This window comes from Chionomys nivalis, chromosome 23 (assembly GCF_950005125.1).
Source record: "Chionomys nivalis chromosome 23, mChiNiv1.1, whole genome shotgun sequence".
Taxonomy (NCBI): Eukaryota; Metazoa; Chordata; class Mammalia; order Rodentia; family Cricetidae; genus Chionomys; species Chionomys nivalis.
This window is the reverse complement of record NC_080108.1, coordinates 12,261,799-12,276,881: the sequence shown is the minus strand read 5'-3', so window position 1 is coordinate 12,276,881 and position 15,083 is coordinate 12,261,799. Positions and strand designations below refer to the sequence as shown.

General features: G+C 46.4%; 1 protein-coding gene across 1 annotated transcript in view; it reads left to right on the top strand.

Moving 5' to 3' along the window:
* The window catches only part of Adamtsl3 (ADAMTS like 3), a 216,983-nt gene that overhangs the window by 22,014 nt on the left and 179,886 nt on the right, over positions 1–15,083 (top strand). The window contains exon 2 of the mRNA XM_057756193.1: positions 14,850–14,969. Within this exon, the coding sequence (XP_057612176.1) occupies positions 14,850–14,969 (120 nt within the window). The remainder of the gene's footprint in view (positions 1–14,849; positions 14,970–15,083) is intronic.

Genomic DNA, 15,083 nt, shown 5'->3' with positions numbered 1-15,083 from the left:
ACCCCCCCTCTCTCTATATATATATACATATATGTATATATAATATGTGAAATATTATATATTATCCACATGGAATTGATTGTGGTGCACAGATATAGAAAAAAAACTGTTTTCACTTATTTCCCTCTGATTTTTACCTATTGTACTAAAGAACTTATTGACTAATCTGCCATTCACCAGGAGAGCTTTGCTTATCTGATACTTAATATTAAATATACACCTTACTTCTACAAACATATATTCCTAGCTAAAGTGAGTTTTACTATGCATATGTAAATTCACAAGATAATTTATGTGATACAATGTTTAAAAGAAGGCAAAGGTCATTACTTTTCTGTTCCTGGCGCAAAATAGTCTAGCAAAAGCAAGTTACGGGAAAAGGATTGCTTTGGCTCCCAGGTCCAGAGCAGATAAAACTCGTCGTGGTGGGGAAAACTCGACAGCAGGGTAGCGAGGCCATCCTGCCACGCTGCATCCGTAGTCTCCAAGCGGAAAGTGGACAGCGAGCAGGAAATGGAACCAAGCCATCAAATCTCAAATCCCGCTTCCCGTGACGTACTTCCTCCAGCCGGGCTCCACCTCCGCAGCCTCCAGGAGCGTGCCAAACAGCGCCATTGCCTGGGGACCAAGCATCCAAACACAGGAGCCTATGAGGAACACTGCAGAATCAAACCACAGCATGACAATATACATTTGTGGAGCACCCAGCTTGTACAGCCATACACGAGGCAGCCCCGGAAGCGTGATCTAATGCTCGTCATGTACCCGTCATGGGTCCTTAAGTGGAGCGTTTTGTTACCGCATCCTTCTCTGTTTGGAAGTAACCATAGCAAAAGGTAAAGGTTGCCTCATAATTCCTTTGCTTGTCATTAGAGTCTAGCCACTCGTGTGTGTTTATAATAACATATTATTTGGTGTTATCCTGTTTTGGATTCTATACACATGAAATCATACCATATCAACTCTGCTCAGTGTTGTGGTTTTAAGTTTTATCTCTAGTGACGTGTGAAGCTGAGCTCATTCACTTTTACTGTTCTGTTGTCCTCTGGGTTACGGATACTCCACAGCGCACGGATCCATTCTGCCGTCCGTGGCTTCGCTTTGTACGGTTTGATTCATTTGCTCTTAGGAGTGTGATTGATATGTGGTTTTCATTCTTCTGTCATTTGTGTCTTGTTTTGTTAGCAAGATTTTGATAATGTACAAAGTGAGTAACTGGGTGTTCTTTACTTTTTACTCTGCTCTAAAGGATTTTTTAAAGTTGGGAATTGTTTATATTTCGAAGGCTTTGTGGTGCTCACTCTAAAGTCCTTGTGACTCTTTTCTTTTCCTTCATGGGAAGAATGTTAAATGTTCCTTCCTTCCTTCCTTCCTTCCTTCCTTCCTTCCTTCCTTCCTTCCTTCCTTCCTTCCTTCCTTCCTTCCCTCCCTCCCTCCCTTCTTCCCTCCCTTCCTTCCTTCCTTCCTTCCTTCCTTCCTTCCTTCCTTCCTTCCTTCCTTCCTTCCTCCCTCCCTCCCTCCCTCCCTCCCTCCCTCCCTCCCTCCTTCCCTCCCTTCTTCCCTCCCTCCCTCCCTCCCTCCCTCCCTCCCTCCCTCCCTCCCTCCCTCCCTCCCTTCCTCCCTTCCTTCCTGGTCAGTTTTTATTTACAGTTTTCCCCAGTATGTCATATAAAGTGGGATAATATTTTTTATACCCTGTGTCCTGAGATATTATTTCATCATAACTAATTTCCCTCTGTCAGTTGTTGGTGCCAAGAGTATTACCGGTCCCTTTGCTGATTCCCCTGCCTCTGTCACTCATCCCTCCTTCCGTCTATAATCAATTCACTTTTTAATGGCCTCCCCCAGTCTTCTGAAGGAGAACATGGATTTCATGACCTGCTCTCCACTCCCTGTCAGGATCCTAATGGTTTGCCATGTCCTCCTCTTTCCACTCCTCTTATACCCGGTGCTCCAGCTGTGCAGGGCTCTGCTCCACTTCATCCAGCTTGCTCTGTTCTCTAGCCTTCTACCTTTGCTCATGCTTTTGAGAAGGTTCTGTTTCTCCATTTGCTCTTTGCCTTTCTGGGTGATTTCTGCTTATCCTTTCACATCCTTCCTTGGTGGCCACTGCCTCTGTGACACCCTCGTGTGCGGCTGAACTGCCCTGTCTTTTCCTCTATAGTATGGCTGGTATCACGTGACTTGGTAATCTGTTAGCTTGACTATCAGTCCGTACTCCAGCCCAGATGGTGAGCAGCCGCAGAGCATGGCGTGCGATACTTGCTCTCACGGATAACACAGCATCTGCCATGGAAAGTCCTCGGTACATGCTTGCATTAACTCGCAAATTAAAAACTTGCTTTTGGAACCCTAGGATCTCAATAAGCATAGCATTGATCATCTACGAGGCCCCCTTGGCTGGCGGAGCTCTCCCACGTGGATTACAGCGGCACAGCGACTGTGGGAAGCGGAATGACTTTCAGTCCATTTACCAAATGAGAAGTCCAAGGTCTTATGAGGATGTAGGATTTTTCAAAATATGCAAGCTGCCTCCTCAGGAACACAACGCCGTCCTGGATGCAGCAAGGGCAAGCAACCCAGGTGCTCTTCGAGCTCGCCTCCTTGTCTAGAAGTTAACTTTCTACTTCCCGTCATTGACCCCAGTGTGACTGCATCTCAGGCCCTTTGACCCAGGGAGGATCTTTATTGGTTTCTCATCTGGGCCTGATTTTGATGAAAAAAAAAATGCAGTAACTCATGACAAAAGCACCAGAGGCATTCTTTTTAGTTTGTTTGGTTTTTCTTCAGTGGATTAAAAAAAAAGTTGGCAACAATATTACTTTAATAATTAAAAAGCATAGTAAATAAACATTACTCCACCTGCATCTTCTGGCCTGCCTGCCTGCCTGGGGTGCTGTTGAGTCTGCCTGGCTTTGTTTAGTGATGTTGGAAAAAGTCCTGGGGCTGTGCATAGAGATCCACATGCTCACTTTCTTACGGAGGTGGCTTGGCCTCGCAGGCTACCCTGGCCCTCTGTGGACCTGAGTTTCTGTCACTCATTGCAACAGGTGTCTAATATCTCCACGTGGGTCTAGTTTAGGAGTGTGATTTCCCATATATCTGGACCACAGACTTCAGGGAACGCAGTGTTTACTTGGGCTTCAAAACTAAGGGACAGTTTCATGTCAAAACAAATACATCACAGTAGGATTCTGTTTCAGAGCCCCAAAATAAATCTAATTACATTTTTCAGAAATTAAAAATTATACTTTAAAAGTATGTCAATTTAAATCCAGAGATGTGTATCACCTCTAACATATAATTTGATTAAGGACAATAGTTAGCATGCTCCCCACTTTTTTTGTTAAACAGAATGTGTAATGTTATAACATAGTGCCCTTTTAACCAAGGACGTAGTACGTTGCTGATTTAGAGCGCCAGTGTGCCTTTCCGGCCACTGAGCTAGAAAAGCGGATGTTTGTATCTTGTTACGAAAGCATCACCTTTTATCTTTAGGAAGTCCTATATCTTTGATGCTAAGCTTCAAGATTTTGAGGTTCGTGGGACTTGGAGTGTTGCCGTTTATACCCGGAGCACAGACACCCCAAGTCTAAATTGTTATCTGCTGGACCATCTTGCTTGCTTAAGAATGCTCTGAAAGGTTTGAGCATCCAGTTTTGGCGGCTCCTCTGCACACTTCCTGCCTTGAAAACTTAGAAAAACAAACCAGTGTATGGTGAACACAAGTGACTTTTAGAGTGTGGGCAAACAGCCGGTTTCCATCTTGTCTTTCGTTCGGGAGACTTGCTTCACTTTGAAAGCTTGCATGGTTTCAGCCCCACAGACGTGTTGTTTCCTGAAAGCAACACAGCTGTAGGGCTGAGGAAAGGCCTAGAATAAATATGACTATGTCCCCAGTGGGTTTCTGGATGTTGTCAGGTTAGGAGGTGTCTCATTGCCAAAGAGAACAGCTACAATGCTTTTATTCCCTTTGCTACTGATTAACAGATTCATGCGTGAGGGTTATATGAGGGTTGTGTGCAGGCTGCATGCCACTCAGTAACGTCACCACGCTGCCAGCAAAGAGCACCATGTGTGGGTGATTGGCACGCCTTACATGCACACGCTGTGATTGTGTTATGAGGGTGTGACCAGCGCCAGGCTGTGGTTCTCCAGACAGAGGAACAGCAGGTGTGGCCCACTGCAGAGGATAGCAGGCAGAAGGCAGAGGAGCAGGAAGCTAAATATGGCCAGGCTCTCCTGATGCTAGAGAGCTACGTGGGCCACAGAGCAAAGGTGCTGTAGGTAGAGCAGACTACAAAGCTTATTGATAGTGGGAACCTGGTAAGACAAAGCCTAGAGACACTGAGATCCCCAAGGAAAAGGGCAAGACACTCCTATTAGTTTAGAGACTCAGACAGGAAGGCGATTCCCCAGGGACTTCCCACCTTCTTGGCATTGACCACCCAATGTTCAACTGCCATTGGCATTCTGTCCCCACCCCTTCCTTTCCTGTATGACTTCACCTGCAGTTGGCTTCTCTGTTTACTTCCTACTTTGCTGGCTTAGACTCTTAACTCTTTAGGATTTGATTCCTGTCTGCTTCGTTGACTGCCTAAATGTCAGTGTTAGAAACACCGCAGGACACATGGAAGACACATGATGAACGTCTATTAACTTATGTCTTTTTGTGATGCAAAGTCTCATCCTATAGTTGACGCTGGCCTCAGACTCATCCTCCTGTCTCAGCTTCCCAATGGCTGGAATCGCAGGTGTGTGGCACCATATGAGATTATAAGGAACGTGTGTTGATTGAGAGATGTAACAGGCCTTATAGACCTCCAGATTTACTTGCATACTCCTTCCTTTCGGGCTTTCCTTCTTATCACTTTGCTAAAATAAAATGGTTATTCATCCTTCACCTAAAAGGTCAATATGTCTTGCCTCTGCCAGAGAGATAGATTGTGGGAAAATACAAGTTTCACTTCAGGGTCAAAGCGCAGATTCCAAAACGAAGAGCGAGCATTTTCTCTCGGCATGGAACTCATGTTGGGCCTACATACGGCTCTTCCTCAGTTCACCATTCCTTCCAGGGTGCATAGAGTGGTCTCGCTTTACACATCCCCCCCCCCGGGGCCTGCGGTGTGGTCTCTCTTTGCATAGCGTTCCAGTCAGGGTCTGTACAGCGGTCCCCCTTCACGCAGCATTCCTGTCAGGGCCTGGAGAGTCTCCTTCATCACAGGCACGGAATTCCTGCTCAGATCCATGTAGGATCTCACCTCAGCACAGAATTCTGGTCTCTTGTCAGGGTGTTGCAGTCATTCCAGGGCTAGAATGAAGGGGACCCCTGGTTCCCCTACTCTTGCACAGGACTCTCCCCAAGTAGTTTTCTCCCCCTACCCACATTCCTTTCTCCACTGACTTCCTTGGCAGGGGTTTTTGTCTCCCTCTTTTGGGCAATGGGGCCAGGAAGGGTGAGACTAGAAAGAGGAAGAGCCGTACCAGGGCTTTAGGTGTCCAGGTCTCACACCTCAGGTATTTCTTCAGTCAGGGAGCCCTGCTCGTTATGTTCAGTTTCCTGAGGTGTTTTAAGGCAGACCCAGTTCCTTGTGGAGTTTTTCAAGCTGCAGCTCTTTCCGAAGGGTCAGCTTACTTCAAGGGCTTGAAGAATGGACTCCTCTGGGGCTTCAGCAGCTTGGGTTGGCTTCTGGGAAAGAACTCCATTATCAGAGGAGCCTGTATGATGCCTGATGCTGAGCACTGGAGTCTCGGAGAGGTTGAGGAGTGAGAAGATGCCATTTTCAACTTTTTTTTTTCTTTCAGGAAACTGAAAGGCACAACGTGTTTCAGCAAGATCTTTTTATTGACCACTCAGAGCTCTGCCGATGAAGGATGTGTGTGTGTGTGTGAGAGAGAGAGAGAGACAGAGAGACAGAGAGAGACAGAGAGGGAGGGACAGAGAGGAGGGAGAGAGGTGTGGACATGGTGAACTTCATTTAGATCTAAATTACAATTTGCTAAGAGTCTTAACGTGACTTATTTACATTTCTAGAACCTTCTCTCTAGAACACCCCCCCGGCCCTTCCCTACCTGCTTTGCTACTCACACTTTTTAAAAACACGTGACTTAGAAAGAAGATCAAGTGTAAACCTAGTATTTTAGCTGAAGCTGTACCTAGCTGTTTTTTAAGATGCCAGGCCTTGCTTGCTCTCTATCAGGGGATGTGGTTCCTTGATGGTAAACAGAGATGTGCGATACTAAATTCCTAATTAATTTTTGTATTTGAGACAGGGTTTTGCTATATAACCCAGGAAGGCCTCAAACTCAGATCCCCCTGCCTCAGCTTCTTAAGGGCTAGGGTGAGGCATGTGTCATCATGCCTGGTCCTGGAGTTAATTTGTAAAACAAGAAAAAATCATAAAAAAATGTGAGACTGTCCTTCTGTCAGTCTCCATGACCCAACCTTTGCCAGAGCAAATGTGTTTTATATTTCATCAGGATGTTTCGGAACCAAATACTTAAATGTCTCAGAATGATGAAATCCTCCTTAAAAACCAAAATTATCTGGAAAGTTTCTTTTTTAACCTTTATTTCAGGTTCAAGAAACAAGATGCACATTGTGGTTTCTGGAAGAAAGATGTGTGGGACTGAGTTTTCATACTGTTAGTTGCTTGAATTTTTCCTTCTGGGTCCTAAAAGGGACAAACCCTAGAGTCCCATGTGCCATCCTGGCCAGGAGGCTCAAGGGCCAGAGGGCCCTAGAGAGTGGTCCTTGCTGACTTGATGCTGGCCGAGAGTCCGAGACTCTCTCTGTTGTCCCTGCACCTATCTGCTTTTGTGGTGTGCCATCATTTTGGGGGACTCCACCTGCAGGAGTGTCCCCTCCATCCAGAGGATGAAGTCTCCCCTGCAGAGTGTGGCCGCCCTGGCTAGAACACTGTTTCTGACAGCAACTTTGGAAGACCTCCTCAGCTCCCTGGCATCACGGGCAGAGCTCAGCAGTCGTGGCTCGGGCTTTGTCTTCTTGGCATTTAGCCTTTGCTTCAGTCAGTCTCGGGAATGATGGAATCTCGGTCCTTCCATTGATCTCCATACCCCCCCCCCCTTATCACGAGATATGAGTACTGGAAAGGTATGATCTATTTCTTGATTCACTGATGACCATCACGGAGCCATCTGAAGGGAGCGAGGAGACCCTCCCAGGGTTGATTCTTCGTGGGCCTGGAGACAGGCAAAGGTCCAGGCTTCAGCCTGTGCCTGCTCAGCGTGTGTATCAGTGACAAGGATGCGGATGGAGCGCGCCCCTCACCTTTGGGCGGAAGTGAAACAAGGAGAAAGCAATGCATGGACGGGGACGGAGCTGGGATTCAAAACAGTCCTGACAGGCCAGGCTGACGAGCCAGATGGAAAGGGGACGTGAACAACAGGAAGCTGGACAGTCCCCTCTCAGCCCGGAGCGCAGGCACGTGGTTCAACGTGGTTCAACAGCAGCCCATGGGAAAAAGACTTGGGGGCCTCGACTGACCACGGCTCTGTAAGCTAGTGACGTGGTGCTTGGCTGAGCTCACACTCTGGAGAGAGATGAGTATCCCACCTACAGGGCTCAGACTGAGCCAGCAATGTTCAAATCGGCCTGCTGAATTTCAGTGGCAAGACACACTGTGTTCCCGTTAACTGCTGACTGCTTGATTTTAGAGGTGCCTTAGGTTCTGTTTTCTGTGATAGGAATACCCTCTTCTCTTCCATAGCGCTCTCTTCTTGAAAGACATCCTGAAAGACAGAAAACAAAAATCCACCCAGCGTGATTTTTCCTACACTGCTCGTCAGTCAACACAATATTGTAGGCATAAAAAGCAAGGAGGTGTAAGTACCAGTTCTCCAGCAGTGCCGGCTGGGTGTCTTCCTCTTCATTCTGGAGCTGTCTCTCTGAAGGTAACATCAGAGCCACGAGGTTAAGGGTGCAGCCTTACAAAACTGCTTTCTCCAAGTTCAGATCTGATACTGGTGACAAACTCACATGTCCACACTGGCAGTGAACCAGACTCCCTCTAACAGAACCCTCCTTGAGTTTGCTAACTGGATGGAGTGGCTCATGGAACTCTGGGAAATACCTCCCTTACAGTTACCGATCTCTTTTGTTTTTAATCAAGACTTCAGAGTCAAGCTTGATGGCACATGAATGTAATCCTAACACCGGGATCCCGGGGTACAGGCAGGAGGATCACCCCCAAGTTTAAGGCTAGCCTGATCTAGAAAGCAAGTTCTGGGCCAGCTGGAGCTACAACACGAGGACCTGTCTCAAACAAGTCACGTAAACAAAATACACGAGAAAGAATACAATTACGGATACAAGTGGACAGTTGAAGAGGAGAAAGGGGAGAAGTCAGAGACGGTCCTAAGGGCAAGGAGACGTGGGCTCCAACTCAGTAGCCCCCTGAGCCTCGACCTGAGTTTTTTATGCAGATTTTATTATATAGTTTTATTATATAGTTAATGGTGTCTCTGATGTCAACTGTAGCTTCAGTTTTTCCCCATTCCTCAGTGGCTGGAATGAGATGGAAGCTTCAATCATCTTACCACATGTCTGGTTCAAACCAGCTCGGTCCTAGTGAGGGATTCTATTGGTGTGACGAAACACCATGACCAACAGCTAGTTGGGGAGGAAACGGTTTATTTGGCTTCCACTTCAACATTGTTGTTCATTTAGTGAAGGAAGTCAGAATAGGGTCCCTGAGGCAGGAGCTGATGCAGAGGCCATGGAGGGGAGCTGCTTTCTGGCTTGCTTCCCATGGCTTGCTCAGCCTGCTTTCATATACAATGGACCGACAACCCAGGGAGGGCACTACACGCTGTGGCTGTGCCCTCCCCTAAGTGAGAAAATGCCTTACAGCTGGACCTCAAAGAAGCATTTCCTCAGCTGAGGTTCCTTCCTCTCATGGCTGCCTGTGTCAAGTTAACACACAAAACCACCAATACAAGCTTCTGCTTGACGTTTTCCAGGAGCCCACCTAGATTGGGTGGGCATCAGGAGATGTGCCTTCTGTTACCCCAGAATTTACAATAGTCTTAGGAATCTTGTGTTAGAAACTGTGGTTAAAGATCAAATATAGATCCTATCACAATTTTTACAGTGTTCCAAGCCCATCATGGTCCTTTCCAGGGTATGAGTGGAGGCGGCGGCGGCGGCCATCTAGTTCTTGTCGGGCTGTATGTATTTCCTCCTGTGAGAATTACAACCTTCAGCTGGGTTGGGGGTGGGGAACCCAGCTGTATCCCCAAGTCTCACATTCACAGTCCCTGGAGCTCATCTGGATTCCTCCTGCATCTGTCCCTGGTGACTCAGCAGCTGTGGACAGTGGCTGGTGTAGATGATGCATTTTGGCAGCGCCTTTCCCTGGCCCTGGCTCTACGCCCTGGGAAGCTCTCACACTTCCTATCTGGCCCTCTCTCCCTGGCCTGGCCTCCAGCTCTTGCTACTTGGATGTCCTGACCTCTTTGGTCTCCTCATCCCATAAGAAGCCACATGCTTAGAGTTTTCCTGACAGTTAAGTAGTCACCTCCCTTTTGGGTGGAAATGTCAGAGGCATGGGCTTTCTGAAGCCATGAGCGGACCAGGCCATCTTTCCTGAGACCTTGTCACACACAGACTGAGACACAGCTCAACTGGTGCAGGATGCTGAGCAATCGGCTTTTGGACCTTGGGGCAGACACAGAGGAGCTGCTTCCCAAGCGCACAAAACCCATCTTCCTGGCTGTCATCACGATGGCATTATCTCTTTTGGAACAACCTTAGAGAATGTGTTGTAATCTTTTCTTTGTTTAAAAAGCAAGATGTCTCTATCTGATATTTCAGTAGCTCAGTTTTTGCTTATGAAATCAGTCTAAGCTCAAGCAACAATGGCCAGGGAGGAAGCAGGGTAGAAAAGAGGTGATGTTTCCTTTGTACTGGAGGTTTTTTGTTACTTGTTAAATGGTGCTGCTTCTTTGGAGACACAAGGCTAACAATACCCATGCACATGGTAGCTGTGAGGACAAAGACAAGACTTTATTTTTTAAGTTTGAGATGCTTTCACTATGTAGTACTGGCTGGCCTGGAACTTACTATGTAGACCAGGCCGGCTTCAAACTCACAGACCTTCCTGCGTCTGCTCCCTTACTGCTAGGATTAAAGGTGTGTGCCACCATGCCTAGTGAGACTTTATTTTTCAGATGGCAAATCCTAGTTCATAGTAGATTCTCAGAAATGTGCATGGCTTTTTTTTTGGCCCTCTTTTCTTTAAAAAATGTATTTGTAGGCCGGGCGGTGGTGGCGCACGCCTTTAATCCCAGCACTTGGGAGGCAGAGGCAGGTGAATCTCTGTGAGTTCGAGACCAGCCTGGTCTACAAGAGCTAGTTCCAGGACAGGCTCCAAAACCACAGAGAAACCCTGTCTCGAAAAACAAAACAAAACAACAACAACAACAAAACGTATTTGTGTCTCCTCTTCTGATTGGCTCCTTGAGCCCTGAGGGGAGGGGTTAGTAAGATCCGGTGGGGGTGGAGGACTTCAAGGAAGCCGTGTTCTCCAGACACCACAGAACTGGTGCATACATGAGCTCAGAGAGACTGTGGCAGCCTGCACAGGGTCCGTACAAGGTCAAGTCAGTGTTGATCCCACTGGCTGGGAATAAGACCACTCCCACCATTTAAAGCCAAATCTGAAGCAAGCCTTAATTAAATACTGACCAGGTTGGCATTCTCTGGGGTCCCAGGAAATAAACAGGAGTCATGTCTGCAAAGTCTTAGAGAGGCTAACCTCATAATTCATGGCACTTCCCATCAGGTCCAATCAGGAGCGAGCATACATCTTTTTTTTTTTTTTTTACTTTTTTTTATTTATTTATTTATTTTTTTCGAGCATACATCTTGATGTATCTCTTGCCCATGTACCTCCTGCCTTCATCCAATCAGGGGCAAGTGTGCATCCTGACATATCTCTGCCCATGTACCTCTGCTCACATGTGATCAAGCCACCAAGTGCAGATGGGTCAAACAGACATAGGACAAACAGGAACTTACTCTTTTTTATTTTTATTTTTTTCTGTTTTTTTGAGACAGGGTTTCTCTGTAGTTGAGCCTGTCCTGTAACTAGCCCTTGTAGACCAGGCTGGTCGCGAACTCACAGAGATTTACATGCCTCTGCCTCCTGAGTGCTGGGATTAAAGGCATGCGCCACCACCGCCCGGCTCAGGAAATTATTCTTAACTGCAAACAGAACTCTTAACCTGCAAGGTATATTTCCTGTTTTGATCTCACACTGATGAGATCCCAAAACTGAGAGGAGATGCGAACATGGACTCATATCCCTAACCAAATAGCTATGCAAATTGACACCTGTGTGCAAAGTGAAAATGAGTTTTCTCCAAAGGCGTCTTCCTCTGGTGTGTTAACACACTTGTGGTCAGGCTGCATGCCCAGCAGCAGGTGGCCAACACAAAACCAATGTGGAGGGATGCTAGTAGAGGTTTGTCTCATGTTGCTTTGTTTGAGATAATTTTGTTTGTTGTTGTTATTGTTATTTTGCTTGTATCGTATAGTTTTTGTGGGCTTTGTGTGTGTGTGTGTGTGTGTGCGCGCGCGTGCGTGTATTTACTTTCTTTGCTTGTTTTTTAAATAGAGACAGAAAGAGTGTAGAGTTGGGGAGATGGGGAGGATCTGGGAAGAGTTGGAGAGGGAAAAAGTCTGCTGAGAATATATTGCATACATTTTTTATTTAAATTAAAAATAGTAAATAAATGAGACACAGCCCTCAATGATTGGCATTTATCTTTATAATCAAGAAATGATGTTTGTATGTGAGTTCAGTCTCCCAAATCAGAGGCAAATCACCTGCAAAACAACAGATTCTCTCTGCGTCATCATTGATTACTCTCGTCCTCTGTTCTACTTGGGGAGAAAAGAGCAAGGAAGGCTGTATTACATTTAGCATGGATGTGCAGAACTTTCCTGTATCTACCATACAGCTGACTACTAATGAACTACTATTAAATGACAAAAGAGATTATTTTCTGCCATGAACTCAAAAAATAATGCATTTGAAAGTTAAAAAAATCATTTCCTAAATTCTGAATGTCAGCCAAGGGTGCTATTGAGTTGGCTAAGGTTGTTGCTGGAGAACACACTAAGGCTTTGACAAGTCAGCCTGAAATTCATGCATTGCAACTTGCTGCATACTAAAAACTCATTCTTTATAATTAAAAATGTGTGTATGCATGCATGTATGTATGCATACATTCATTTATGCACACATGAATATATGATGTACGCATGCATGCATGTATGCATGTATGTGTGCATGTGTCATATATGTATGAGGAACAGCTTTGAGTGTCATCCTCATGAATGCAGTTCATTTCCTTTGAGACATGGTCTGTCATTGACCTTGAGCTCACCACATAGGCTAGACTGCTGACTGTGTAGAGTGCAGACTCAATGGAGAGAGACAGAGAGAGCATCCTTCTGCTCCCCCAAACCAAAAATCCCACCAAACTCTCCCTACTACTTCTGGCACGTCTCTCTATCCATCTTCCAGACTCCTTCTGACTCTCTATGATTACTTCCTGTCAACTAGTTGTTGGCTCCGCCTCCTGACTCAAGGTTGATTTTATTCAATTAATCCAAATGCAGACATGGGGTTCACAGTGTGATCGAATATACTATAGCAGATATACATATGGGGTAGCCCAGACCACTGTGGGCAGTGCCACATCTGGGAATGTGGTCCTAGGGTGTATCAGAAAGTAACCTGGACAAGTCGTGCAAAACAAGCCAGGAAGTAGCCGCCTTCTCCCAATCAGTTTCTGCCTCCATGCCCCTGCCCTGACTTCCCTTCATGAGGGACTCGTGACTTGGACATTTAAGCTAAGCCGATGTTTTCGTCTCCAGGTTGAATTTAGTCAGAATGTTTTATCAGAGCAGTAGAAAGCAAACTAAGAGAGTAGTGTTAGATCTCTAATAACAATTTATGAAGAAAATCTTACAGTTCTTTGTGTCTGGCGCTGGCCAGTTTAGTAGAGTTATCTGTTCCCCGTCCTTTGACTAAACTATTATGTGCTTATTTTTCTTTTCAGTTTATTACTCAAATAAATGATTGACTGATTGATTCAACCAAGTTATATAGGCAAGAATATTCTAGAATTTCTGATCCTCCTGCCTTCCCCCCCCCCCCGAGTGCTGGGATTAAAGATGTTCACCTCTGAACCTGGTTCATTTGGTGCTGGGGATCAAACCCAAGGTTTTATGCAAACCAGGCACCATTTTACCAACAGAGCTCAATCTCTAGTCCCTGATTCTGCTGCACTATGGAAAGGTGATCCCTGGGGCAACAGAACCGTCAGGAGTGCTTTTTCTCCCGCTGTTCTGTTGCAGAAGGCAGTTTGCGGGGGGGGGGGGGGGATCCCTGTGAGCTCCTCCTCTGTTTTATTCTCACTGCTCCCCAAGCAGGGGGGGGTGGTCTCAGTCCGGGTGTGTGCAACCATCGTTCCCCATGTGTTACCTGGATAAGACCGACAACCATCGTTCCCCGTGTGTTACCTGGATAAGACTGACAACCATCGTTCCCCGTGTGTTACCTGGATGAGACTGAGCATGAGGCATGTCATTTCCTTTGCCGAATCCCTCCTTGGCTCAATCAAGGCAGAGATTGAAGAAAACATTTCACACGCTTCGGCCACTCTTGACTGGCTCTGCCCGGCGTGTGCTGGGTGCCACAATGGGCGTGGATCCAGGCGCACCGTACCTGAGGGATATTGCACAGCAGAAGTCTTAACTGTTGAAGACCCCAACCATTGGTGCTTCAGATCAATGAGCTGCATGCAAATGTGTGAGTTTCCCGAGGAACAAATGGAGCCTTAAACTTGTGAGCAAATCAGCCTGTGAAAGGGGTTTATTTAAACATGGGTCTTTATGAAAACATGCCAAGTATTGTGATAAAAGAAACAGAAGCTTCAAAGGAAATATGGCCAAATAACAAAATTCGTCATTATGGGTTGCAGGGATTGTGGGGGACTTTTTGTTGTCTTTGATAGCCGTCTACATTTTCTAAAAATTCCTGTCGTGAACACACATCTTGTTTGCAGTGTGGGGGAAAACGGCCCCAATCTTTCACATTGAAGAGAAAAAGGCGGAATAAAGGAAGGCAAGAAAGAAGGAAGGAGAGAAAGGATGAAAGAGAATGAATTTGAGGGGGTTAGAGAGATGGAGCAGCATTAAGAGCTCTTGCTGTTCTCCTAGGGACCAGAGTCCAGCTCCCAGCTCCATGTCAGTGACAGGGCTGACAAACCCCACTCCAGGGGATCTGACGCCCCCTTCTGGCCTTTCGAGGCACCTACCTACATGTGGCATAACAGGCATGCTCTGGAGTATCAATAGGTACTCCATAGTACCTACATAGGTACATAGTGCATATTCACACAGACAGGCATGGGGCAACCTGTATAAGAGTGGCGTCCATTCATACAGATAAACAGGAGGCATGCACATAAATAAAAATAAAACACACACACTTGCCTTTAAAGGAAAAGAAAATCCTAAAATAATGGATTTGCAATCATAAAACTTGAACAAGTAATTGTTTTGTGTCTCTATTGCTGGAAGGTGGAGCAAAGAGTGGGAGGGGGGGGAGAAAGGGGCCATGTGTGCCAGTTTGGGATATCCTGGTGTAAAGTGTCCAAGCACTGATGTCTGATGCGCCTCACCTTCCTCCTTGCTCAGAGGCCATTTCTCTCTTCTTTGTAGGAGAGGGTTTGTAGTGGGATCCTTTTGGACTCTGTCTCTTATAGGATCCTTCCCGGTGTCTTATTTGTGACCAAGTGACCTTGCCTTTCAGGCCACAGCAGAGAAGTCTCCTGGAGCCTACTTCCTTCCCGAGTTTGCGCTGTCTCCTCAGGGAAGCTTCCTTGAAGACACCACAGGGGAGCAGTTCCTCACGTATCGCTATGATGACCAGGTAAGGCCTCTGCAGAAAGATCCATCACGGCCTTTCCTACCCCAGAAATGCTGGCGAAGGGCTGAGGAGAGGCTCGGTGTGGACGAGTGGCTATGTGAGCATAAGAACTCGTGC